The 26,188-nt window shown below is 43.1% G+C and overlaps 1 protein-coding gene across 1 annotated transcript in view; it reads right to left on the bottom strand.

Moving 5' to 3' along the window:
* BRCA2 (BRCA2 DNA repair associated) overlaps positions 1 to 26,188 on the bottom strand; it is a 91,078-nt gene that overhangs the window by 64,275 nt on the left and 615 nt on the right. Inside the window, exons 2-8 of the mRNA XM_067562957.1 lie at positions 20,223 to 20,474; positions 18,298 to 18,409; positions 16,063 to 16,115; positions 15,923 to 15,963; positions 15,341 to 15,452; positions 10,307 to 10,362; positions 9,819 to 9,915 (exon numbers count right to left, since the gene is read on the bottom strand). Of these exons, the coding sequence (XP_067419058.1) occupies positions 9,819 to 9,915; positions 10,307 to 10,362; positions 15,341 to 15,452; positions 15,923 to 15,963; positions 16,063 to 16,115; positions 18,298 to 18,409; positions 20,223 to 20,474 (723 nt within the window). The remainder of the gene's footprint in view (positions 1 to 9,818; positions 9,916 to 10,306; positions 10,363 to 15,340; positions 15,453 to 15,922; positions 15,964 to 16,062; positions 16,116 to 18,297; positions 18,410 to 20,222; positions 20,475 to 26,188) is intronic.

Below are 26,188 nucleotides of genomic sequence, written 5' to 3'. Positions count from 1 at the left end.
AATGTTTTGTTTCTTTATTGTAAGCCTAGAACTCTTCCTTCATCTCCTTATTCATCTTTTTTTATTTCTATATGCAGGACCTTCCGGTCAGACATAGTGACCGTTGCTTCTGCACTCACCTCCATAGTGTGCTTGCTGGAGGAGCAGTTACTCTCTTCCACGGCCATGTATTGGAGAAGGTATCTTTCCTTTCCCAGACATCTAAATCTTCTGGTCTTTAATCTCTGTTTCTTGACTGTCTAAATAGCTGCTGCCACACTTTCCCTTTGTTTGTCTGACTTTTCTAAAATGGCTGCTGACACACTTCCTCCTTCAGCCACAATAAAACAATTTTTTAAAAATCCCATTGCTTTCATCCCTTGTACATTTACAGCATAGTGAGGATCCAGATCAACATCATCAAGCTGACAGAGTAATTTTAATATGTTTTGCAGTGGATTCTCTTGCTGGATTTTCTCTTCCAGAGGCTGCTCTCTAAAATTGGGATCTGCTGGATCCCTTCAGCCTTCTTTTTCTTGTTCGCACATTTAGGGCACAAATCTGTGGATTCAGGTTGGTTTGGTTTTTTATCTTCTTAAATTGCTTTGATTTATTAGAATCAAAGGACTGGAAGAGACCTCGAGAAGTATTCTAGTCCAGTCTCCTGCACTCAAAAGCAGGACCAAGCATTATCTAGACCATCTCTGACAGGTGTTGTCCAACCTGCTCTTAAAAATCTCCAATGACAGAAATAGGAAATTTATTCCAGTGCTTAACTACCCTGACAGCTAGGAATCTTTTCCTAATGCCCAACCAAAACCGCTCTTGCTACAATTTAAGCCCATTTCCTCTTGTCGTATCCTCAGAGGTTAAAGAGAACAATTTTTCTCCCTCCTCCTTGTAACAGTCTTTTATGTACTGTGACTGGGTCAGAATAGATGGCTACCAGAGAGTTGCTAGAAGGCCAATATATCAGCCCCAAGCTCAGCAAGTCCTTTTTCCCTTGGTAGCTGAACTGGGGTTACTCCAGGTTAATTAACACACCTGGAGCCAATCAAGACCCCACCCAGGACTTGTTAAATGCCTCCCCTCCAGAGAAAGGGTGTGGCTAGAATTTTGAGAGTGAGGGGAGCTACCAGAGTGTGTGTGAGCGAGCAGGCAAGACACTGTCAGAAACCAAGAAGGTTTAGGAGAAGGAGAAGAACTCTGGCAGAAGAGAACCATGCTGGTACAAAGACTGGGGGAGGGAAAAATACTGCCCAAAGAGAGCAAAAGACCTTTCCCAGGCCTGGAGGCCTCAGGGAAAAGACCCTGCCAGAAGTGGAAGATAGAACTGGATATTTGGTTTGACACTACCACGCCCAGTGGGGCTGTCAGAGGTCAGGAGCCTCCCCTGACGAGGAGGCCAGGAAGGGCCCCTGTCTGAGCAGGATCCAGACATTAAGGGGCACAGGGAAGTAACCCAGGAAATCTAGCAGCTTTCCTGAAGCCATAGCACAAGGCTGCTAATTGTAGGTCCCTGGGTTGTGGCCCGGAGTCAAGGGTGGAACTGGACCCCCACCCACCCTCTACCAGCCATTCACTGGAGGGGCAAGAGACCCAGCGAAGAGGCACAGGCCTCTGAGAACTAGAGACAAGACTGGAACTCAGCAGGGAGCGGCCATCTAAGAGAGGCTGTATTACCCTCCCCCACAACTAGAGAGTGGAAGAAAACTAAGAGGTGAAGCAGTTCCCTGACCTACCGCTAGAGGGAAGCGTGGGACCCACCAAGGTAAAGGAAGAGCTTTGTCACAGTACTTAACTGTTATGCCCCTCCTCTCCTCAGTTTTCTCTTCTCCAGACTAAACACACAATTTTTTCAGTCTTTCCTCATAGGTCATGTTTTCTAGACCTTTAATCATTTTTGCTGCTCTTCTCTGGACTTTTTCCAATTTGTCCACATCTTTTGTGAAATGTTGTACCCAGAACTGGATACAATACTTCAACTGAGGCCTAATCAGCGGGGAGTAGCGCAGAAGGATTACTTCTCGCATCTTGCTTACAACGCTCCTACTAATTCATCCCAGAATGACGTTTGCTTTTTTCCAGCAGTATTACACTGTTGACTCATATTTAGCTTGTGATCCACTACAACTCCCAGATCCCTTTCCACAGTACTCCTTTCACAGCTTCCATTGCAGATGAGTTAATCCAGAGGTAAGAAGCAGGAATGAAGACAAGATGGGGATGGTGCAGGTGCCTTTTATGTCCCTGTGTCATGTGACTTGTACCAAACAGAGTCACACAGCACATGCCATGGAAAAGTCTTAGAGTCCCCGGTCCCTAGGCATGTTCTTACATGCACTGGTGACTCATAAGGTATAGCCACTGGGTTCTCTCACTACCTTTTGAGTTTCCTTGATGAGCCATTAAGCAGGCTTAATGCCATCCTGTCAGGGGTGTCACCCAGAAACACAGCACAAGATGAAATACCAATGTATCATACATATTTAGAACTTATAATATTACACTGATACATTTATATAAATGTGCTTATCAATTTTAGCAAATTATAAACCTTTCCAACAGTACCTGACATGGCATATCTCATATAAATTACTGTACTTTTGCAATATTGATATTAAATATTATAAATTATCCTTTATACACCAGACAGCATCAAAGGATCCCCAACTGTGCTAGGCACTGTATAAGCACTCATTAAAAAAGACATTTCCAGACCCAAAAACTTGCAATCTAAGCTACAAAAAGACACAGTAGGTGGATGAAATGAACAGTTGGGGTGAGAAGGCAAGGTATCAGTAAAACAAGCATATCTAAGCACAATGTGATTTGTTCATGGTTCACTACTTGCCTAGCCATTGAAGAAATTATTAATTTTAAAGCAACCTGAGGTTTTGTAAACATACAATATGGAAAACCTATATAAAAATATCAGTCTGGAGACCCCTGTAATATTTTGTTAACCCAGAACAGAGACTGATCTTCCATCCCAAGTTTGAATTTTTTGACTTTCATATTTAAGCCTAAGGTAAAATTTTCAAAAGCACCTAATGGTATGTTTACACTGCAGCTGTGAGTGAGGCTCCCATCCCAGGCAGACAGACTCATGCTAGTGCGACTTAAGCTAGCTCACTAAAACTAGTGGTGTGAATGTTGCAGCTCCGGCAGAGATTCAGGCTAGTCGCCTGAAGAGGAAGCTACTTACATGTAACTGAAAGTTCTCCAAGATGTGTGGTCCCTATCTGTATTCCACTGTGGGTTATCCATGTGCATTACATACCCAGAGCCAGAGAGTTTTGAAAGCAATGTCCGTTGATTCACATATGTGAGCTGGCCCACCTCGGGCATCCAACCCAACTGATAAAGGGTTCCTTCTCTACCATGAAGCAGAAGACCTGAAGCAGAGGGGAAGGAGGGCAGGTAGTAGAACACAGATAAGGACCACACATTTTGAAGAATCTCCAGTTACAAATAAGTAACCTCCTCTTTTTCTTTTGAGTGATGGTCCCTATTGTATTCCACTGTGGGTGACTGACAAGCAGTACCTAAGTAGAAGGTGGGTGCAAGTAGGGTTGTGAGGATGACTGCTGTCCCAAAGGAGGCATCAGCAGTCCAACATTGTATGAGGGCATAATGCTTTGCAAATGTGTGGATGGAATTTCATGTGGCAGTTTTACAGATGTCTAAGAAGGGTACATCTTGACAATATGCTATAGTCATTGCTTCTACCCTTGTAGAGTGAGCTTGTATCCCTGTAAGGGTAAGGCCAGATATCCATTTAGAAATTCTCTGGGTGACCTGTAACCTTCTCTGCTATTGCAATAAACAGTCTAAGGGACTTTCTGATTGGTCTTGTTCTCTACAGATATAAAACTCACTGCATGTCAAGAAAGCGGAACCTACGTTGTGTGGTTTAGAGAAGAACATAGGTAAGTGAACGGAGTAATTAAAGTGAAATTCTGAAACAATTTTTGGGATAATTTTAGGAGTGTAGCTACAAGGAAACCTTATTCTTATGGAACACTGTGAATGGAAGGTCTGCTATCATGGCTCCAAGTTCACCAACACTTCTTGCTGAAGTGATGGCTATAAGGAAGGTGACTTTCACAGATAGAAAGGACATGGAGCAAGTAGCTAAAGGCTCAATGGAGGATCTTGTTAGACTCGAGAGAACTAGATTCAGGTGGGGGTGATCTTTGGAGAAGGTGGGGAGGTTCTTATGAGGCCTTTCCAGAATCAGTTGGTTAAATGGGTTTGCAAAAATGGAGTGGTCCTCAATAGGAGGATGGACTGTGCTGAACACTGCTAGGTGGACTTGTAGAGAGCCAAAAGGAGAGAGCCTAAGTCTTTAAATACAGGATATAGTCGAAGATGAGGAGGATGTCTGCAGGTTCTGGTATAACGCCTCTTAGTTCAGCCCAGGAAAAGAAACATTTCCATTTTCTAGTAGACTCCTTTCTGCTACTTCAGGAGGCTGTCCCACACAGCTGAGGAATGTGCACATTCTAGAGACAATGCCTATCCAAATACCACACCCTGAGATGTAGTGGATTGGGGTTACTGTCCTTGCCATTAAATTGGGTCAGAAGTTCAGGAAACATCAGGATGGCAATCAGTGGGCGAGATGACATGCGCAGGAGGTTGGGGAACAAGAACTGCATGGGTCAGGATGTGGTGATCAGAACCGTCACCCTGTCTCGTTGGATCTTGTGTAACACTCATGGAAGGAGTGGTAATGAAGGGAAAGCATAGTTGACCTGGCTGGACCAGGAGAGGAGAACATTGCCTTGGGAGCGATAGCCATGGGCTTCTCTGGAGCAATACATAATGCACTTGCTGTTGGTGTGAAAAGCAAATAATCTGTGGTTGGGATTCCCCATTGCGTGAAAATGTCATGTAGTACCCCATTGTGGAGTTCCCACTTATCTTCGAGTGGAAAGTGTCTGCTGAGAGAGTCTGCTAGTACATTCTATTTCCCAGAAGGTAGGTTGCAGATAAGGTAATCTGCATGCTGGTGCACCAGTTCCAGATATTGACTGCTTCTGTGCACAGAGAGGTGTTGGAGGCCCAGTACAATTTGAGTTGCTTGATCACTGTCCTACAGGCCTAGCATAGCTTCAGTTGCTTGCTTGGCTATTCTGACCCCTGGAGCATGACATCTTCCAGTTGCAGAGACTGAATAACCTTATAGATGTCCCAGTTTCTGCATACCACGGCACATAAGACAAAATACAGATACTGTATGCTTGCAGCTGCACATAGATAACGGTGATGGGAACAACAAGTTATCCTTGAACATCTGGGGTACACTGTTTTATTGCCAAGGGGCATACTTTTACTCCACCCCTCCTATCACCAGATGTTGTTTTGACAACCCCAATTATCATGGTGAGAATGGAATGTAGTTAAGGGTGGAAACCCAATGTAGGTAATTATCATATATGATAATATGAGAGAGATAATTAGGTGAAGGTTGTTTATGAAAGGGTATAAGTAGCCACCACTTAGACAAAGGGGGGCGCTCCATCAACACCTGATTCCGCAGGAGGTGCTGCCGGTCGGACCAGAGGATCCACTGACTCCCTGGCGGGGCCCCTGAAGAAACCCGTTCCTGTATACAGCCTGCTTAGCTCTCCAGACTTAGTGAGTATAATATATTGTAGTTAATTTTAGGCTTTGTATCTAACTAGTATATTTATAGAAAACCTTGCACATTAAACCTTATTGATCTGCAAATTGGGCGTACTGTGTCTCACTGGTATCCACACTGATCACAAAGTGTCCAGAATCAACAAGAGGCAGACTTCATTCCTCACTTGTTGATGTAGAATACGGTTGTAGTATTGTCTGACATTATCAGGACATGGTGCGTGCTGATGAATGGGAGAAAGAACTCACATGCTGTTCTTACTGCCTGAAGTTCCAAGACATGGATGTGCATTGGAGTGTCCACATCCCCTATATGATGAGATTGTCCATGTGAGCTCCCCAGGCTAGTAGGAAAGCATTAGTAATGATAGTTATGTCCAAAGAAGGGAGAAAGAGGACACCCACGCATATGTGGTGAAGGTTTGTCCACCACTGAAGGGAAAACAGTACCTTGGTAAGAACTGTGAGGGGAAGGTTTACAGGGTGATGACTTGATGAATACTGACTGTAGCCATGCTTGAAGACAAAGGTGGAGTCTTGCAAATGGGATGATGTAGGTGCAGGAGGCCAGGTGACCAATTAAGGCTGTATGTGTTGGCCATTACCTGAGGGTTGCTCATAATGTGAGCTATGATCTCTTTCATATTCTGGAACCTGTCTGTGGTCAAGTAAGCCCTCATGGTAATAGAGTTCAACGTTGCCCCAATGAAGTCCACAGACTGCGTGGGGGTGAGAATGTACTTTTCAATGTTTATGCTGACTCCCAGTAAAGAGAGGGGGCAAATCATCATAAAGGTCGACGTGTAGGCCTCTTGGAGGCATCTGGTAGCGAGAAGCCAGTCATCAAGATACAGAAGAACAAAGGAGGCCATATCATCTGACATGAGCAGCCACCACCGAAAATACCTTTATAAGTACCCTGGGGGCAATAGCTATCCCAAAGGTTGGTGCTCTGTATTGGAAATGGTCAGATACCACCATAAATCTGAGAAAGCATTTGTGGTTGGGATGAATGTCTATGGAAGACTCCTACTTTCACATATTGAGAGCTGTGAACCCCAGGCCTTTTTCTAATCACAGAGTAATTACTGTTAACATCACAATGTGAAATCTGAGTTTGCAGATGAAGCAGTTGAGGTGATGGAAGTCGAGGCTCGGTTTCCACCTGCCCTTCTTCTTGGGTATCAGGAAGTATGTTGAGTAAAATCCTGTTCCATGATTTGTGAAGGAACTCATTCTATTACCCCAAGTTGCAGTAAGGAGCTTACCTCTCAGATGAGAATACTTTTGTGGGAGTGGTCCTCAAAGAGGGAAGGGGATGAAGGTTTTGGAGATAGCATTACAAATTCAATTGCATAGCCAAAGTGAATGATGTTCAGCATCCACTTGTCTGTTGTTATTGTACTCCAGGTGTTAAAAAAAGGATGCTAGACTACCCCTAAACGGAGTAGAGGGGTCATGAGGTGTTAGGCTTACTGGTTTGCGGCTCTCGGGCTCCTGTCAAAAATATCTCCTGATCTGGAGTTGGGATTGAGATGTTGAGGCCATAAGTCCAGGGCCCTTTGAGAACCCTTTGTTTTACGTTATGGTTCATGTTGTCTTTGGTGGTAAAAGTGTTGGGACCTACACCACTGTGTGCTTGACTGGTGATGAAACTTCCTTTTCGGGGCTCCGTATAGATGCCCAAAAATCAAAGGGTTGCCCTTCAGTCATTTACAGTGTGTAGGGATTCATCAATCTTTTCATTGAAGAGGTGGGATTTGGTTATTAATTTACCTTCCTCAACAACAGTTTGGAAATGGATACAGTCCTGCTGTGGGAGGCTGTTGGTGAATTCCTTTAACTTATCATAATTAAGGAAATCATATTTAGCCAATAGTGCTTGATAATTGGCTATCCTGAATTGTCAGCTGGAAGACAAGAAAATCTTCCTCCCCGGTAGGTCTAACAATTTTCCCTCTATCTGCTGGCACAGATGCAAGATGTTGCTGCTTGGAAGCAGCCTGAACCACCAGCAAATTGGGCGCTGTGTGTGAAAATAGAAATTCTGAGCCTTTAGCTTGGTACATAGTAGCATCTCTCCACACCTTTAGGAGTAGGAGCACAGGTGGTGAGGGTGTGCCAACTGTTCTAGCTGGCTCCAGTATGGCTTCGTTGATAGGGACGGCAATTCCTGTAGGTGTCAAGGTGCAGAGGATGTCCAAGAGCGTGTGTTGAGAGTCCTGGATTTCCTCTTGCAGGATCTGAAGTTCCCCAGTAGGTCTTTGAATTGCTTGAAGTCATCCAGAGAGAAAGTGATCTCGAAGTCACTGCTTCATTTGGCAACGATGAAAGTCTAGTCATTTCCAGTGGAACTGAAGCATATTATTCCTCTTCTGTCATTGAATCTGGGGGCAAGTTTTATGGTTCCCTCGGAGGGAAAGCAGGAAGCAACTCCTTGGCAGAGCGGATGGACTCTGAAGGGGGCACTGGATCCAGGGTCCCCCATATGGCTAGCAGTATGGATCAATGGGTGGTTATGGAGGTCCCACAGGCTCTCTACTGCAGGCGAGTCTTTCGGAGGAGAAAGGAGTTCTCTGGAGACTTAAGGTCCTGATTGGAGGACTAGGGGGAATTCTGGATCCAGGAGAGGAAAAATGACTTGCAGTGCAGCCACACAGATCCAGATCTCCCTAATGTGAGAGTGACTCTTTCTGTTCGGGCCGCCGGAGCCAGCGCCGAAGATAGTGTCTGGTGGTGGTTGAACTTCATTGGTGCTGAAGGATCCTGGGTCCTTTGAGAGCTGGGACAGTGGTACTGGTGGGGTCCATTCTGGAGCCGGTGGAACCCAATGCTTCTGAGCTTTCTTTTTATGTCTAAGGGACTTAAAGACATGCTAATGCCTCATGGGCAGAATTGGTGAATGGAACTTCCAATTTTTGTGAAGTGGACTTAGTGGAAAATTTAGTCCCATGCCTCTTTGAATGCTTCCTAACAACCCGACTAACCCTGCCACAGGGTCTGAGAGAGTAGATTCACCGGCACCCGAGTCGGACTTCATAGTGGGAAGTAGACTCCTCACTGAATCAGGCCGATTTATGGCGGTGTTCCCCTGCATGGGTCCAATGTTTATGGAGGCAAAGTGCCCACCCTTCTTCGGTAGAGCTAGGGAAGGACTGATAGATTGAGTTACTACATGAGCTTCTTTCAGGCAGTAGAGACAATGTTGATGGGTCATTGCTGACCAAAAAGGATCACAGACAGGAGGCACAGAATCTGAAGCCGAGAGTTCTAGACATAGTCCAGTACCCAAAATGGGGTATGGAAAGGGAGGGAGGAAACCCCCGTAATCTACTCTAAAACTACTAATCTATAAGTTATTTAACAATTAATAGAACTTTTTACAACTATTTATTTAGAATGACGTTAGAGATAAGGACACTGAAGTTCCAACCCAGATCATGCAGCAGTGAGAGGGAACTGAAGAGGCATTCCAACCGAGACCATAAAGGCTGGGCCGGACTGAAATATGAGGCAAGTCAGGACACATGTGGACCAACAGACATTACCTTCAAAACTCTTTGGGTGCATGGTACGCATGCATAACCCACAGTGGAATACAATAGGAACCATCACTTGAAGAAATTAGATGGTTGGTTGATCTTGTGAGTCCGAGATTCAGCCTGACCCACAACAGCCACACTGCTATTTTTAGCATGATAGCTCAAGCTCTGCTAGCATTAATGTCTTCCTGGCCTGGATGGCTCAGTCTTAAGTGCAGTGTAGACATTTCCTAAGTGACTTAGGAGTTTAAACCCTATTGACTTTCAATCAGACAGGCTCCTAAGAACCTAAGTCACTTTTGAAAACATAGGAGCCATTTCACTGAAAGTCAATGGGACTTAAGACACTTTTGAAAATTTTACCCAAAGCTTTTTAATATATTTACTTTAATATAGTATGACTGGTAAAATAACTGTTCCTACAGCCTTTTATATCCTAGTTAGAATTCTGAAAATTTATGATTGCATTTCTTGACCTTGGCAACATTTGCCAGTCTTTCTAAGTTATGAGTTCTGTATCTCTGTTCAACAGCGAACTACCGTGAGTTTTTCTTGCAAATATTTCTTTTAATGAAGGTACCTTAATATTTGAGGCTAATAAAAGAAAAGCCAATAAAGTACTAACAATATTAAAGTATTGCTTACCATGGTCTTTGTTGTGACTTTCTGCATTTAAGGATAGTACATTTATATCGTTTTTCCCAGGCCTTTTACCATGACTGGAGAAAAAACTGTGCAAGACCTATATGCCCAAGAGTTAAACAAAAATTATATAACATTATATAGCAACTATGATTTACTAATATTAAAGCTTTGTATAAGGTTTAATAATGATAACGTGTATATATAGTTTAAGTAACAAGTGGAGTGTGCATCAGTTCAAAACACAGATAATACTAAATGCCTCAAATGAAATTATAGCTTGGTGTTACATACGAAATTTTGCAAACACTAAATTTTAAAATTTAAAGTGTTTTAAACCATACTGGAGATCCCACAGTGAAGAGAAGAGGAAATTAAATATTTCACTTTTTTGGCTCAAATAATATTAAATACACAGCTATACATAAATACATGATTATACATACCAAGAATCAGATTCAGCAGGATACTCCCTGCTTAAATTTACTCACCATAGCAATTCTCTCATCATGTTGCTTTGCTCCAGAAATTGAATCATTTCCTTTACCTGAAATTTAAAAAACAAAAACAAAAAAAAAACAATTCACTTATACTTATATGGCTCATAAAGTGGCTCTGAAATGTGTAACATTTATTTCTGGTTAATACTTAAACAGTTCAAATCTGTGGGCCAGTCATTTAAAAAGATTATGGGTGAGATTCTGTCCTGATTTAAGAATCCTGAGGGACTGTTTTAAGTTACAGCCATCTCCTTGAACTGCAGTTCAGGTGACAGAGGTACTCAGAATCAGTACAGTGCTGTATGCTGTGCATCTGTCCCCAACATGGCCCTAACACCAAGTTTCCAAAGGGTTCTTCTGAAAACAGCCTTATTGGTGTCTTACACAGTTCCTGCCCTCAGGGGAACTCCCCGCAGGCATTATGAGGAGCTTTTAGAGACCCTTTGCACCATTCCAACTCCTATACTTCGCATATAGAGGGAAGAGTGGAGGATCTCACCATATATATTTGGAATATACAGAATACTTGTAACAACAACAGTAAAATAGCATGAGGCTGATGGACTGCAGTGACTATTTGTTTTTAACATGTCTAGCAAGAAGGTATTGCTTGATAAACCTGTTTTCTTTTTGTATTATTCCTGTAGTAGAAACCAAGCCATTACACACTTTACACATCATTCTTAAATTGACCAATACATGTGGATTCTGAATGGCTCTATGAAAATCAGCTGTAAACATTTACAAAAAAATTATGAACAAGTTGAAAGACCACCTGTATAATATGCTAATCTTTCACCTGTAGAAACAGACACCAATGAAATAAATGAGATGGTCTCAACCTAATCCCAGAGTTGACCTCTACCTACATTACAAAGGCTACCACAATTTAGCATGATTGTTTGAAATATTGCACACCAATGAAGAATCGGAAAGTTGCACTTGAAAAGCTGTAACAGGAAACGTTCATGGCACTTGCCTATAATGAGCTATTTTATTACTCTTTCATTTTCATAAACAAAAACCTTTCGTCTAACTCTACTCCAATTTATCTTCACCTCTTAAAATACACAAGCACAGAAGAGAATTATTAGTGTGTAAATAGCATATTCTATTTAGAACAGCTGATCTTAAAGAAAGACTGAACTTTCCATTTTAGAAAGAGAGAAGAGGTCATTCTTACCATTTCCAAACAAGGAGAACATCAGTTGGAAGTAAATAAATGAGGGATGGAAAAGAAAAATACATGACACAATGCCATCAGTGCAGTGTAAAAGAAATAAAACTGAAGATTGCAGTAGATCAAGTCACAATGACGGAGACTGGATTTTATGTTTTAAAAATGGGACATCAGATAAAAATTGAACATCAGCTATCTACAGCATGTCCTATCATACAGTCTTGCATGTACTGTTTCTTTAAAACAAATTCAAAACTTCAATGTATTAATCCCTTCACCACTTACTGAACTTGTCAATAATTCTAAAGTGAATTTTAATTCAAATGAATTGACTATTAGGAAAAATAATTAAATATTAACTAATATTTGTACAGCATCATAAATGCTATAATAATTAAGATATTAGGCAACACTGGACAAGCACTTTTCCTGCATGTACCAGATCGGATATGATGGACTAATGATAGTTTTACATCTATATAGTGTGCTTCATCCAGATATATCGGAGTGTTTTACAAACTGATTATACAACCTATGTACATCAGTTCATCCATCAATGATATACAGACACATCTGAGATCAAACATTGCAGCGGTTTGGTTTTGTATTTAACCTAAAAGACCATGTCCCCAGCAGCCCAGTGCCCATCAACCCATTGACTGCCACACTTTTTCAATACTTAATTTATGTGGCAAATTAAACCTACTGAATCATCAATAACTTTATTGCAGAATTTTATTTCTCCTAGAAATATTATATCCAAGTGCCAACTCAGCCTGACTTAGTTTAGCTTGAGCTTATAAAAATCATAGCTTGAGATGGTATGGATGCAGGCAATCAATAGAACATGTTAATGTTTGTTCCTATAAACGTTGCTATGTTGTTATTCTGTAGGGTAGGATGCTATTGTATGCCCTGAGCCCTGATATAAAGGAACTAGCCTTTCAAAGAGCAAGAACACAGTTCAGTTCACGTTTTCCTTTCAGAAAAAGTGGTTAGTTACTTTTGTAACTGTTGTTCTTCGAGATGTGTTGCTCATGTCCATTCCAATTAAGTGTGTGTACGCCACCTGCACAGTTGCTGGAAGGTTTTATCCCTACAGTACCCGTCAAGTCAGTGCAGGCGCCCCCTGGAATGGCGCCTCCATGGCACTGTATATAGGGCCCTGCTGATCTGCCACATCCTCGTTCCTTCTTGCCGGAGTGCTCTGACAGAGGGGAAGGTGGGTGGGTCTTGGAATGGACATGAACAACACATCTCGAAGAACAACAGTTACGAAGGTAAGTAACTGTTTTTCTTTGAGTACTTGCTCATGTCGATTCCAATTAGATGACTCCCAAGCTGACCCAAGGTGGAGGGGTCAGAGCTCGCGAAATCGCTGACTGAAGCACTGGTCTGCCGAATGCTGCATCGTCTCTGGCCTGTTGGGTGATGGCATAATGTGCAGTGAATGTGTGAATCGGTGATCAGATTGCAGCCCTACAGATCTCTTGCGGAGGGACGTGCATCAGGAATGCTGCTGAAGAGGCCTGTGCCCTCATGGAGTGTGCTGATAGCTCCAGAGCTGGCACCTTCGTCAGTTCATTGCAAATTCTGATACAGGAGGTGATCCAAAAAGAGATCCTTTGGGATAAGGCAAGTAGGCCTTTCATCCTATCTGCTATAGCAATGAAGAGTTGGTTTGACCTATGGAAAGGCTTAGTCCTCTCTATGCAGAAAGCCAGTCCTCTTCTAACATCTAGGGAGAGGAGGCTCCACTCCCTGCTATTGGCGTGCGGTTTTGGAAAGAAGACTGGAAGGAAGAGATCCTGGCTTGTATGAAATCTGGGACACCACCTTAGGTGGAAAAGATGTGATTGCAACTGCATCTCTTATGTCCAGAGGATGGGGTGAAGTATTTCCTCTCTATCCCCTAAGCCATTAGAGAGATAGATGTAAGAGTCTGCCAGTGTCTTAGTGGTGGCTTGAACTGTTTATTCAAAGGAAGGGTCAGCTGGGAGGGGCCCTCTAGAGTCAGGATGTCAATCATCGAGTCCTCCAACTCCCTCACCTCCTTGGCTTGGAGGCCTAGATTCTTTGCCACCCATCTCAGCAGCTGTTGGTGGGCTCTATTATCCACGAGGGGGGAAGTAGCTGCAGTCCCTGCTACTGCCTCGTCCAGGGACGATGATGAGGATGCCCTGAGGAGGGGTGAGTCTTCCTGCTCTGCAGGATCCTGCGGTTGCCCTGGAGCCTCCCTCTCAGTATCATGGACCTCTTCGGCACCGGGTTCCATGCCAGGATCTACTCTCTCCTTAGTGCCATAGTTGTCATCCCCCTCGGCACTGCGGGGAGACTGTCATGGTGCCGAAAGCCTCAACCTCCCTCCGTGGGAGGCAACAGAGTACAACCTCCTGGATGAGATTCCCTGGGCCTGATAAGCCCAAGAGGTCCAAAAGGGCAATTGCAGTGTCACCTGCCACTGAGCCTGCCATGGTCCCATAGAAGGGTTTAGCCCTTGCTCCTGCTTCTGGTTGTGCCTCTGCAACCAGTGCCAGCTGCGCCCTGACACACAGAACTCCGCCTCTGAGCCAAATGACAATGATTCAGATCTTAGATGCCACAGAGGAGCTGAAAGGGATGGGTCCAGAGAGCAGTGCCAAGGTGAGGACGACCGGTGCAGTGCTATAGCAGGCTTGCCCCTAGATTGCACTGCCGTGGTCTGTGGTTCCAGAGGCCTTACTTCCTGCTCCTCCCTTCTGGCAGAGGGTGACCGAGTCATCATGGCTATTAAGTCCTGTGCCTCCTCGAAGGTGTCCAGGGTCAAAGGAGTGCAACTCTCCCACGTGGCTCTCCCTATTGGGTGAATCCAACGGCACCGGACTCGACAGAACCCGTTGCGGGGCCAAAGTCAAAGATTTCAGCCCTGGTGGAGGGTGCTGGGTGTCTCAGCATGAGACGCACCTAGATCTCCCCTTTCCCTGTGGGCTCCGCTGTCAGAGAGCACCCCCACTCCAACTTCTTCTGCGGCACCAGGGAATGAGAATGGTGCCGTGTCTTTGGTGCCGGAGAATGCCGGTGCCGGGGCTCTCTCAGTGCCGAGTTCCTCTTCGGTACCGAAGCCTCTCTTATAGAGGCTAGTGCACTCCACACTCATGTGCTGGGTGCTGAGTCAGAAATCAGCTGGGGGTAAAGTGCTGTCTCCATGAGGAAGTGCTTAAGTCTGACGCTCCGATCCTTTTTTGTCCTTGGATGGAAGTTTCTATAGATCATACACCTGTCTGCTTGATGTGCTTCTCCAAGGCACTTTAGCAAGATTTGTTTGGGTCTCCTCTCAGCATTGGTTTGTGGCAGGTTCTGCACGGTTTAAATCCTTGGGACCCAGGCATGCGCTGGCCCTGGGGAAAAGAGGGGGGGGGGGAGGGGAGGGAACCTCCCCAACTTAACTACAACTAACAACTAACTAATAACTATTTACAAACTTTTCTTAGGAATGCTTGCCAGACAGAGAGGCAAGAAGCTCCAACGACCATCATTGGCAGCAAGAAGGAACAGAGGTGGTGGCAGGTCGGCAGGGCCCTATATACAGCACCACCGACTTGACAGGTACTGCTATGGGAAAAACCTTCCAGTGACTGTGCATGCAGCACACACCTAATTGGAATCAACATAAGCAAGCACTCAAAGAACAATGTTATTTAAAACTAATTGTTGCAGCTCAATTATGGACACCACATTAAAGACAAAACCATCATATAAATACCACATAAACATCCAGTTCGCTCTTCAGTCATGTGTTCCTGGGTTTATAAGAACATTTAAACTAAATATGATAACCTTGAAATACCACACATTTGTAGTATTACCTATTATCACTGTTGCACTAAGTGTAGGGGGTGTGGCTAAAGAACTTGACCAAGACATATCTGGATCCACTTCTGCTCCCAGGCTTTCAGAAATACATTTTGGTGTTGTGACCTAGAAATACATCAAATCATTTTTCAAGTAAATTTTAAAACAATAATGCTCTTGCTTAAATGCCTGGCTGGTGCATCTTGCTCACACTGTCAGGGTCATACTGACTGCTAGATTTGGGGTCAGGAAGGATTTTTTCTCCACTTTGGATTAGCAAGGACCTGAGGTTTTTTTCACCTTCCTCTGAAGCATGAGACATGGATTGCCTGCTAGGATCACCTGGGCAGGCCTCATTTAATTAATTCAATGGAACTGAAAGAGGTTCAGGAATTGATGGTACCTTAGTATCTCCTATTCTCTGCCGTGGCACACAACAGTTTAGATTCCTTTAGTCTAGCTCAAGTCATTGGGATCAACATAGGGCATCTGGATGGAATTTAATGCCTTGTGACACACAGGTCTGATTAGATGAGCTATTGTTCCCTTTCTGGCCTTAAAGTCTATGAAACTAAACCCGGAAATAAAAGGCTTACCTCCAAAAGCTTCGGGGTGCAAAACAAGCTTCCACACGCCACTGAAAAAAATTAAAGTAATCAGGACATTTAATTAAGTCATCCAATGATCCTTAGAGCAAAATATTTTTGTTAGTAAGAGAAGGAACAAATATACTCACTAGAAACATTATTTCTCTGTGGTGTTTTGTAAATACCCCTTAAAACAGCTGGACTATATAACAAAATCAAAGAAAAAATTGTTACTTAAAGTGAAATGGTAAGTATTCCTAATATACATTATACACACTCCATTATATTGTCTTCACACACACAAAAAATATTTGTAGTTTTACTTTAGCTATATGGGCCATCAAAACATAACTCATGAAATATTTAAGATCCAGTGAGTTTGCCTGTGATAATTAAAACAAGGAACAATGAAGTTATTCCATCATCAGTAGCAGTTTCCATGGATTTATACTGCCTGTTTAATAAATGCTTTGACTGAACTGCATTAAAATCTGCAAACTGGTAGTCCAATTACAATTTTAAATGAACATACTTCACTACGGAAGTGTTCTATAGTTTCAGATACTCTAGCCTGATTAATTTGAAAAAAATAATTAATTCTAGAATCTGGAATATGGCAGGGACTCGCACCATTTGATCATAAAATAGTTCCTTTACAAAACAAATGTTATGAATAGTGCATTGTGTTAATATGTTGCAGTTAGTAATGTATAGTCATTATGGTCAGATGCTAAGGATTTGTGAAACTGAGATAATGTCAACTAAAGCATCCTATGCATATTATCATAGAATCATAGAATGTTAGAGTTGGAAGGGACCTCAGGAGGTCATCTAGTCCAACCCCCAGCTCAAAGCAGGACTAACCTCAGCTATATCATCCCAGCCAGGGCTTTGTCAAGCCTCAGCTTAAAAACCTCTAAGGATGGAGATTCCACCACCTCTCTAGGTAACCCATTCCAGTGCTTCACCACCCTCCTAGTGAAAAACTTCTTCCTAATGTCCAACCTAGACCTCCCCAACTGCAACTTGAGACCGTTGCTCCTTGTTCTGTCATCTGCCACCACTGAGAACAGCCTAGCCCCATCCTCCCTGGACCCCCTTTCAGGTAGTTAAAGGCTGCTATCAAATCCTCCCCATCCTTCTCTTTTGCAGACTAAACAAGCCCAGTTCCCTCAGCCTCTCCTCATACGTCTTGTGCTCCAGCCCCCTAATCATTTTTGTTGCCCTCCGCTGGACTCTCTCCAACTTTTCCACATCCTTTTTGTAGTGGGGGGCCCAAAACTGGACACAATATTCTAAATGCGGCCTCACCAATTCCGAATAGAGGGGAATAATCACTTCCCGTGATCTGCTGGCAATGCTCCTCCTAATGCAGCCCAATATGCTATTAGCCTTCTTGACAACCAGGGCACACTGCTGACTCATATCCAGCTTTTTATCCACTGTTACCCCCAGGTCCTTTTCTGCAGAGCTGCTGCCTAGCTCGTCGGTCCCCAGTCTATAGCTGTGCATGGGATTCTTCCTTCCTAAGTGGAGGACTCTGCACTTTTCTTTGTTGAACCTCATTAGATTTCTTTTGGCCCAATCCTCCAGTTCAGCGGTTCTCAACCGGTGGTACGCGTACCACCGGTGGTACTTACGGGATGGCTGGGTGGTACGGGAGCCACCACCGGAAGTGCCCTCCCACCCGCCCTTGCGAAACTCTGCCACCGAAAATGGGCAAACGGCGGAAGGGTTTCGGCAGCGGGTATTGTTTTCCCTATGAAATCCGCCGCACGTCTCTCCACGCCGCCGCGAAACCCCGCCGCCAGTCCCCTCCCTTTTTTTCCCCCTGAGTGGTACTCAGGTCAGGTACAGTCAGGTCCAGTGGTACTTGACCTGACTGTACCTGGCCCGAGTGGTACTCGGGGAAAAAGTTGAGAACTGCTGCTCCAGTTTGTTTAGGTCACTCTGTATCCTATTCCTACCTTCCAGGGTATCTACCACTCCCCCCAGCTTAGTGTCATCCGCAAACTTGCTGAGGGTGCAATCTACCCCATCCTCCAGATCATTAATAAAGATGTTGAACAGTTCAAAAATAAAGAGGAAATAAAAGTATTTTAATAAAGTTTCTTATGAGTCCAACAAATCTAAAAAAGGGAGAAATTCCAAGTATATCTGATAATACATTTTCAATTCACTTAGCTATGCATATAACTTTAGTGCTTGTGTACAAGACATGCAAGATTATTCACTGTTCTGAGATTCTACCATTTCCATCCCTGTGCTAGCCAAAAGTTTTTATAATATATAATCTGAATTTCAATATAATCTTCCTATAAAATATATTAAGTCAAATACTTTTGAATATTTCTTTTTAAAAAGTGTTAACATCCGTAACATACCTTACACTGAGGGAGGTATTCAGAGGCGAAAATATTTCATTTCTCTGATCCAATTTCGTCTTCATAACATGTGGACTTGTTCTATGTTCTTTATTAACCAAACTGTCTTTGCCTGCAACGTATAGTATATACAGTACAATAGTTAACCAGGTCCTGCATATCTGTATGCAACTATTTTGATTCTGAAATTTAAAAATAAAAAACTTACCTTTTCAATATGCATAACTCAGCCTTAGTTTTTAAAAAGAAATATTGTTCATTGTCACTTACATTTCTAATAGTGATCCTTTCCATCAAGTTGGAATATGTTCACAAATTCTACATTCTAATCAAAATGACAATACCAAGAATATTTCAAATACATACACAGAACTTCAGTTAAGCTCATTTAATAAATCTCATTTTTTAAAAAAAATATTTATTAAATGTATTTCTTATGTATTCATCTTCACTATAGATTATGTCAGCTAGGCAAAGCTGTCAAGGTGCAATGTCACTGCATTTCCTACAGGAGAAATGATTCTTGCAGGATATATTTTACTAGTATTCTCCCAGGTCTGCACAAGAAATACGTTTCTTAGGTTGAATGAGCTAGCATAAAGAATAAATGTTTTTGGTTTTATACACAGTGCCAGACAGTACCAAGTGTCTCATGAACAGTAGAGAGTCAACCATTAGTAAGTGAAGAAGAGCATTTCCACCCTGACCATTGAAACCTATGGGCTCAACTGTAAACCTCTTATGTGGTGAGCAGTTACTCATATGTCCCACTGACTCCAATGAGACTACTTGTATAAATAACTGCTCATCAGTGTGAGGAAGGGGTTCATAATCAGGCCATATTATACTAAGATTTACAATACATTTGTATAATGGCTTAAAGTATAACACTGAAATACAAAACACAACTCAAATAACCCTTTTAAAATGGAAGGACCATAAACTGCCCTGATTTATATCTTGTGCAACGCTATTCTGACTTGCTGAACATCTTTAAAGGCTTAATTGGAGGCTCTAGATATGCCTCTGATACATGACAAGAGATGCAGCTTCAGCAGAAGCCAATATTGAAAGGCTTTGCCTTCTTTGCTGGAAGGACACAAATTTACAATAAATGTACCAATCATATACTACAGCAATGGATACATAAGAAATACGTATGCAGAAAATATTCTTATAGTTCATCTAATTCTGGTCCAAGAAGCATAGATGCTAGAACTTCTAGGTATGTCAAAACTAGAGTGAAAAGTTGCATGTACTTTGAGGTAAACAATGAGATACAGTCTAAAGTGAAATGTTACCTGAAAAGATCAGTAACTCTCCCTTTTTATGGTTGACAGATTTTATTCGCCAATAGGACCACACTCCATAGCTTACAATTTTATTAAGTTAACAAATGTACATCTACTTACCTTACAACTAACGCATCTCGATTAGAAAGGTCTGTGAGTGCCCCAAGGACTACACTGGACCTCAAATTGGTTACAGCGGTTTTCTATTTACCCTAAACCAGCAAACTAACTTGCAGACCGGTTTTACTTTTAAAAAATAGGGTAAGCAAAATTCACTCCTGGGCTCTCCCTTCATTGCCAACTAGCAACTCCAACCTTACATTCTACTGATATAGAGTGGTTAAAGCACTGGAAAAGATATTGTACCCAATCCTGCAGTGAGCTCTGCATGCATGGATCCATACAGAGCTCATTGCCAAAGTGGATTCATTATAATGAACAATTCTGCACTTATACAGGATGAATGAGAGGACTTAGTTCTGTTTGTCTTTTTCATATTTAATGTTTGAGATAGCATTAGCTATTGCAGTACTAATGGAAAGCTATAATAATGAAATATAAAGTCTCTCTTTTAGGTGGCTATGGGAAGCTCTATTCTAAGCACACTTACTTCAAACAAACCTAGTTACTCACCTGCTTCTAATTTCTTCTGACCCAGTTCTTTTATTGGAGTAGACAAAAGTGGCAATATTGCATTCTGTTCTTTGAAAATCATTGGAGTTGATGCCAGCTGGCTATACGTAGAGGGTTTCCCCCTTGGAGTTTTAGAAGCACTTTGATCAAGCCAGCCAACTCTGTATTCAGGTTCCTCTGATGTTTCAGATTCATAGGGTGGAGCTTCTGAGCTGAGTTCATCAAACCAGCTGAGACTTATTGGCCCTAAGTCTATGAAGAAAGATATCCAGCATACCATATCAGATTATTTTTATATGTAATTAAACCTAGTCTAATAGTATGACAATTATACAAAGTAGCATGCCTATAACCTCAAACGCTGATTGATCCAGAGCTTAGGATAGCCTTATATATATTTGAAGAACCCTAGTTTTATATTAAATTGTTGTCTTAACTCAAATCAGTTTAAAACTCCAGGCAGGACATTATACAGTAGCTGAGATATACTGGACATTTAAACCAACCTGTTATAAAACCCAACAATACCCTTCTAACCATTTAATTTTATATTGTAGTACTCCTTCCAATTTTGATGTTGACAGAACATCACTTTTGTCAAAAAATCAAAGAACATCAACAAAACTACTACTGTGGCTTTTAAACCATGAAAATAGTTACTTCCCCTTCAGTAACTGTGGTTCTTCAAGATGTTGCGGTCAGTGTGGATCCCACTGTAGGTGCACATAGGCCTCATGCACATGAGCTTAGATTTTTTTAATTTAAACAACAGCGTCTGCCAAGGCCGTGCACTTACCCTGTGCGTCCTTGTGCTCCCATATGATGGCATAAAGGGCAGAGGAGTCGTAACCTTCCCTTAGCTCCCTCACAACTCAGAACCCATGTTAGCTGAAGACTCCGAAAGCAGGAGGAAGGGCAGGTTCTGGCATCCACACTGACTACATCTTGAAGAACCACAGTTACTGTTAGGCAAAGTAACCATTCTTTCTTCTTTGAGTATGTCAGGGTGGATCCCACTATAGGTGAACAGCAAGCGGTATAATTTCCAGATAGTAGGAATATCACAGCTGCATCAGTCAAATAGAGATTGGAGAACTGTTCTTCCAAAACTTGCCATCTGATCTACTAGCTAAATCCAGTGCATAATGCTTGACAAATGTGAAAGGGTTGTGCCATGTAGCTGCCTTGCAGATTTCTGATATCGGTGTATTTCAGGAGCAAACAGGAGATGTCGTTTGGGCTCTGGTGAAGTGAGCCTTAATAGTCAGAGTGAGAGGCAACATTGGTTACCCAGTGAGATATACAGCATAATCCATTTAGGCAATCTTTGCAATGAAATAGTTTGGTCCTTGGAGCAGCCATCAAACAGAGACGGGGACAGTGAAAAAGATTCTGTCAATATCACATAGCTCTGGGTATGTCTAGAGTGCATAGCTTTTTCTCCGCTGGTGTGCATGTGGTTTTGTGCCAGTGTTTCCTGAACAAGCAAGGAGCAGTTCCTTTCTGTGATGCTTAATCAGCCAGCATCCAAGCCACCCAGACCCCAGGTCACTACTCCAGACAGGAGTACTTGAGCCTGATCTTTGACAACAGCTCTAGTCAATCTGGGAGCCTGACGGTGGTCACGTTGACATCTGTAACAGCCAGAACTACCTCAGCCAGCAGGGAGCTATGAGAATGAACATGGTATTAACAGAATCGGTGGGATGGCATATACAAGGACTTGATTCCACTGCCGAAGGAAGGCAATGATCCAAGACTTATGCCCCCTATGAAACAGAAATTTGAGCACTTGGCATTGTCCTTAATGGCAAACATGTCTGCAAGCAGCATCCCCTACTGATGAAATATCAACTTGGTGAGCAATTTCTGCAGTGTAATCTCATGGTTGGTGATGGACTGCTCAGGAAGTTCGAGTTGTTGATGACTCTTGGAAAGTGCAGAACTACCACGGTGATGGCATGTAAATTGTCAAGCTCTAAGACATTTATATGCAGTTCCATCTCCATATCTCTTGTACTGGTAAATGGTCTAGGTGGGCTCCCCAGCCTGTCCCAGATGCAGCCGTCACTAATGCCCTGAATGGCAATGGGACCACAAATGGGCATGGATGCAGCAATCTGTTCAGCACTGCGAGGACACAAAGAAGTATTAGGACCCTCTTTGTTGGCGACTTTGCAGGGGAATAGACTGACCAGAGCCAAAACTGCAGCAGTCTCAGGTGAAGTCTGGCAACCAGCATCACATAAATATAAGAGGGCACATTGCATAATGCTGCAAGGCAAGTCTATACAATTGTAGCCAGGTGCAATTGACTGTATTCAGTAATGTCTGAAGGGAGAGGAATCGATCCTTGGACAAGTAAGCTCCTGTTGCCATGAAATCTATCCTAGCCACTATGAATTCTATCATCTGTGATGAGATAAATTAAGGTTTCTCATAGTTTTCCAACAGCCCCAGCTGGGCAAGCAGGGTGAGGGCACAAGTGAAACTTGTCAGGGTCTCCTGATATGATCTGCATCTTATAAGCCAGCCACTCAGATAAAGATAGAGTGGATGCCCTTCTTTCTAAGGTGTGTGGGCAGCAACATGAGGCATTTCGTAAAGACATTCAGTGCTGTGGAGAGTCTGAAAGACAGCATCTTATACTGGTAATGATTTGATCCCAGCATAAATCTCAGGTAGTTTCTGTGGGCTGAGTGGATGGCAAAGTTGAGAGTCACAATCCAGTCCTAACTGTAAAGTGATGGATTGGTGACAGCAAGCATTACCATCTTGAATCTGAGGTTGCCTACATATTCGTTCAGTCTCTTCAGGTCTAGCATAGGATGAAGACCACTTTCCTCTTCAGAAGAGGGAGTGCCAGGAGTAGAAGCCTCTTCCCTTGCACTCTCAAGGAACTTCTTCTATGGTTTCTAGATGAAGCAACAAGGCCATTTCTTTTTGCAAAAAGCTCCTATTAGAAGGGTTCCTGAAGAGGTATAGAGAAGGGGCCAAAGACAGCAAATGAATAACGTAGCCATGGGTGAAAGTGTACAGCATTTATTTGTCAGCTATAATCTCTGACCATGCCTGACTGAAGAGAGTAAAGCAATTTCCCAAGGCCGACTCTGGGATGGCTTGATGGGGCTCTCAATAACCCTATCAAGCCTGCTCCCTTTCAGAGGGAGCCTGGCGTGGGAAAGAGGAGGATGATGACAGGGCCTCCTGCTATAACAGGGCCACTTTCCAGGTGGGTGTTCCAGTTGGCGACTGAGGATAGTATTGTGTGTCTATGCGGGAGCTGGTACCAGAAGGGCTAGTGGCATGACACTGACGCATAAATTCCCTAAAGATCTCAGCATTGCACTCGAATCCAATAGAGTGCACTGTCTGTCTCCTTGTATGTTGCCACATAGACTTATTTCAAAATCCCAGACGCCTGTAAGTAGGAGACCTGATGCAACTATGACTTCCGTAGAATCAAGCTGCTGTATAACACTTGTCCATTGTCACTTGTAATGCTGTTTATGTCACCATCTTCTTCTTTGATAGTGTCTCAGCTGCTCCTTATAGTCCTGTAGGAACCTTGATAATAGGGAATCACCCTCTCCCACATCAGAAAACTGTATTTTGCAAACAGTAGTTTACGATACGGTACTGGAGGAAGGGTAAAAGTAAGCCTTTCAAATGAAAAGGACCAGTTTCTTGAGGACTTTATCTTTTGTAGTTTCCTTGGTGGATCTGGTCTTTTCCTGGACTGGTTACCACAAGTGACCCTGGTGTCAGAAGCAAACAGAAATGTTTCAAGTCCTTAAGTGGATCTTGAGAGCACTTTTTACTCACTTGGAAATAGAAGGAAACAAGGCTGGGATGTGCCACGATCTTGCTGGATGCAAGATTGACTGGTAGGGCAATTATTGCTGCCACGGAGGATATTGAACAGCTTGTGAGTGTTCTCCTGGATCATCATTGTCTCAATGTCCAGGATTTCAGTTATCCTTGAGAGCAAGTCTTGGAAGGCCTTAAAGCTCTCAATAGCCAGTCTCAGGGACAAGGTGACAGCCTTATTCAGAGAAGATGAAGATTCCTTAAGTGAGGAGGGCAGTTGGAGTGTTTCCTGAGCTGCCTCCACTCCCTTACACAGGGATTCCTCCAGTTCTGGTGTTAGGAGGGCTTGGCTATTGATGCTGCTGGTGACTGAGACCTGTTCTCTTTCCAGACACACGATGGGGCTCCACTTCAGGCCCTGTGGAAAGCTGAGTCCCAGCAAAGCCAGTAAGGCCACAATGATAGATTGTATGGGTATTGACTCAACTGTGGTTGACTCATCCACTGCCAATCATGCACCAATGCCTTGTACAGGGTACTTCTGCAGCTTCTCTTATAGTATTGTTCCAGTCTAACAGGAGGGGGCTCCTTGCTTGAAGCCAGGGAGGAGGAGTGGCTCAGATACAACAAGAAATACATCTTTGGGAATGGCAGGGCCTTTGGATGTGGGACTGGAATTCCATGCTAGAATGAGGGGCAAAGGTAGTGCCTCAAATGCATATCTCAGTATCGGAAAGGACTCATTGGTTGGTGCTGGAACCTCTGTCTCCCAAGCCTTCTTTGTCCCCAGTGTCTGACTCTCATCACTTGGTGTCAAAAAGAGGGTTTGGAAAACTTGGCTTTGGAGGATTGCTTCGAGTCCTCCTTCTGGTATAAGCCCATTATGTACTCTGAACTGTGCTTGCACTCAGTGTAAGTTTGTCACCTGATGTCTGAAGCGGATTGTGTGGATGCTTGGTCTTGTTGCTCTGAAGTCGGTGCCAATGCACTCTGCACCGAGGTCATCGGCGCAGGGATCTTGGCAGCCTTTTAGACTTCTCCCTGCTAGATACAGAGGTATACCAGCTTTGACTCCAGCTTGGAGGATGTCTCTTCTCCCAAACCAGATGTGTCTTTTATGGATTTCTCCAAGAGATGTAATTTGAGCTTCGTGACTCTATTTTTAGGTGCAGGACAAGAAGTAAAGGCAGATTGAGCGCTTGTCAGGGATGCATCCTTCCCAAGGAAGCAAAAGACATATACTGTGCCTATCATTAAGGACATAAGAATATTGCATGACAGGCAGGATTTAAACCCTGTGGGTTTATAGTTATCTATGCCAGTGGTTGGCACAAAGTTTTTCACTCCCTGGTTCAGAGGATTTACAGGGGGTCTCCCCCAGTCTTTATTTTTTGGAAGGTCCAAAAAAATTAATTAAGAAAACAATGAGAGTGAAAAATTTCTTCATGAAAGGGTTGAGTTTTAAACTAAAGAAGTGTGTACACTATCCAGGTTCCATTCCAAAGGGAGGTGAGGGAGGGTTGCAGTCAATCCACTCTTTGTTTGCTCATATGGAAGAATGAGGAGGAGCAAGGCACATGCACAGCCCCGATACACAAAAAATTCTGCAGTTGCAAGCAGGAGGCACTTGAGAACCCACAGTGGGATTCACACTAAAATATACTCCAGGAAGAACAGTGGTTAAACAATAGGTTTGTTTTACAGTTAGAAGGGAAACTGGACCCATTTTGCTCAGCGCAGCAATCCAGGAGTTTAAAAAATAAGAAGTCCTTCTCAACATGAATACATCACAAAATATATTTTGGAAAAAAAAAAAAATCATTACCATTATCACATCTGAGCTTAGAGCTGCATGCAACCATCTGACCGAAAAGTGAAATAATTTTTAACATTGACGTGATGCCTATATAAGAGACTACAGCCTGGTCTACACTGGCCACAGATTTCAGCGGCAGTCGGCGGAAGATATGCAAGCTACGTACAGTAACTTATGTATCTCCCATCAAATTCCTAACGTCTACTTACTGCGGCGTCTCCACTGTGCTGCGCCAACAGGAAATGCCCTCCCATCGACGCAGTGCTACGCTTCTTGCAGCGGTGGATTTAGAGTCAATTTCCAGGTTCGACTGAGCAAGTCTTCACTGCCGCTCAGTCAA

This window comes from Emydura macquarii, unplaced genomic scaffold, assembly GCF_026122565.2.
Source record: "Emydura macquarii macquarii isolate MOO-44397 ecotype Brisbane River unplaced genomic scaffold, CSIRO-AGI_Emac_v2 contig_2473, whole genome shotgun sequence".
Taxonomy (NCBI): Eukaryota; Metazoa; Chordata; order Testudines; family Chelidae; genus Emydura; species Emydura macquarii.
The sequence above is the reverse complement of the archived record's forward strand: the minus strand, read 5'-3'. Positions and strand labels throughout refer to the sequence as shown.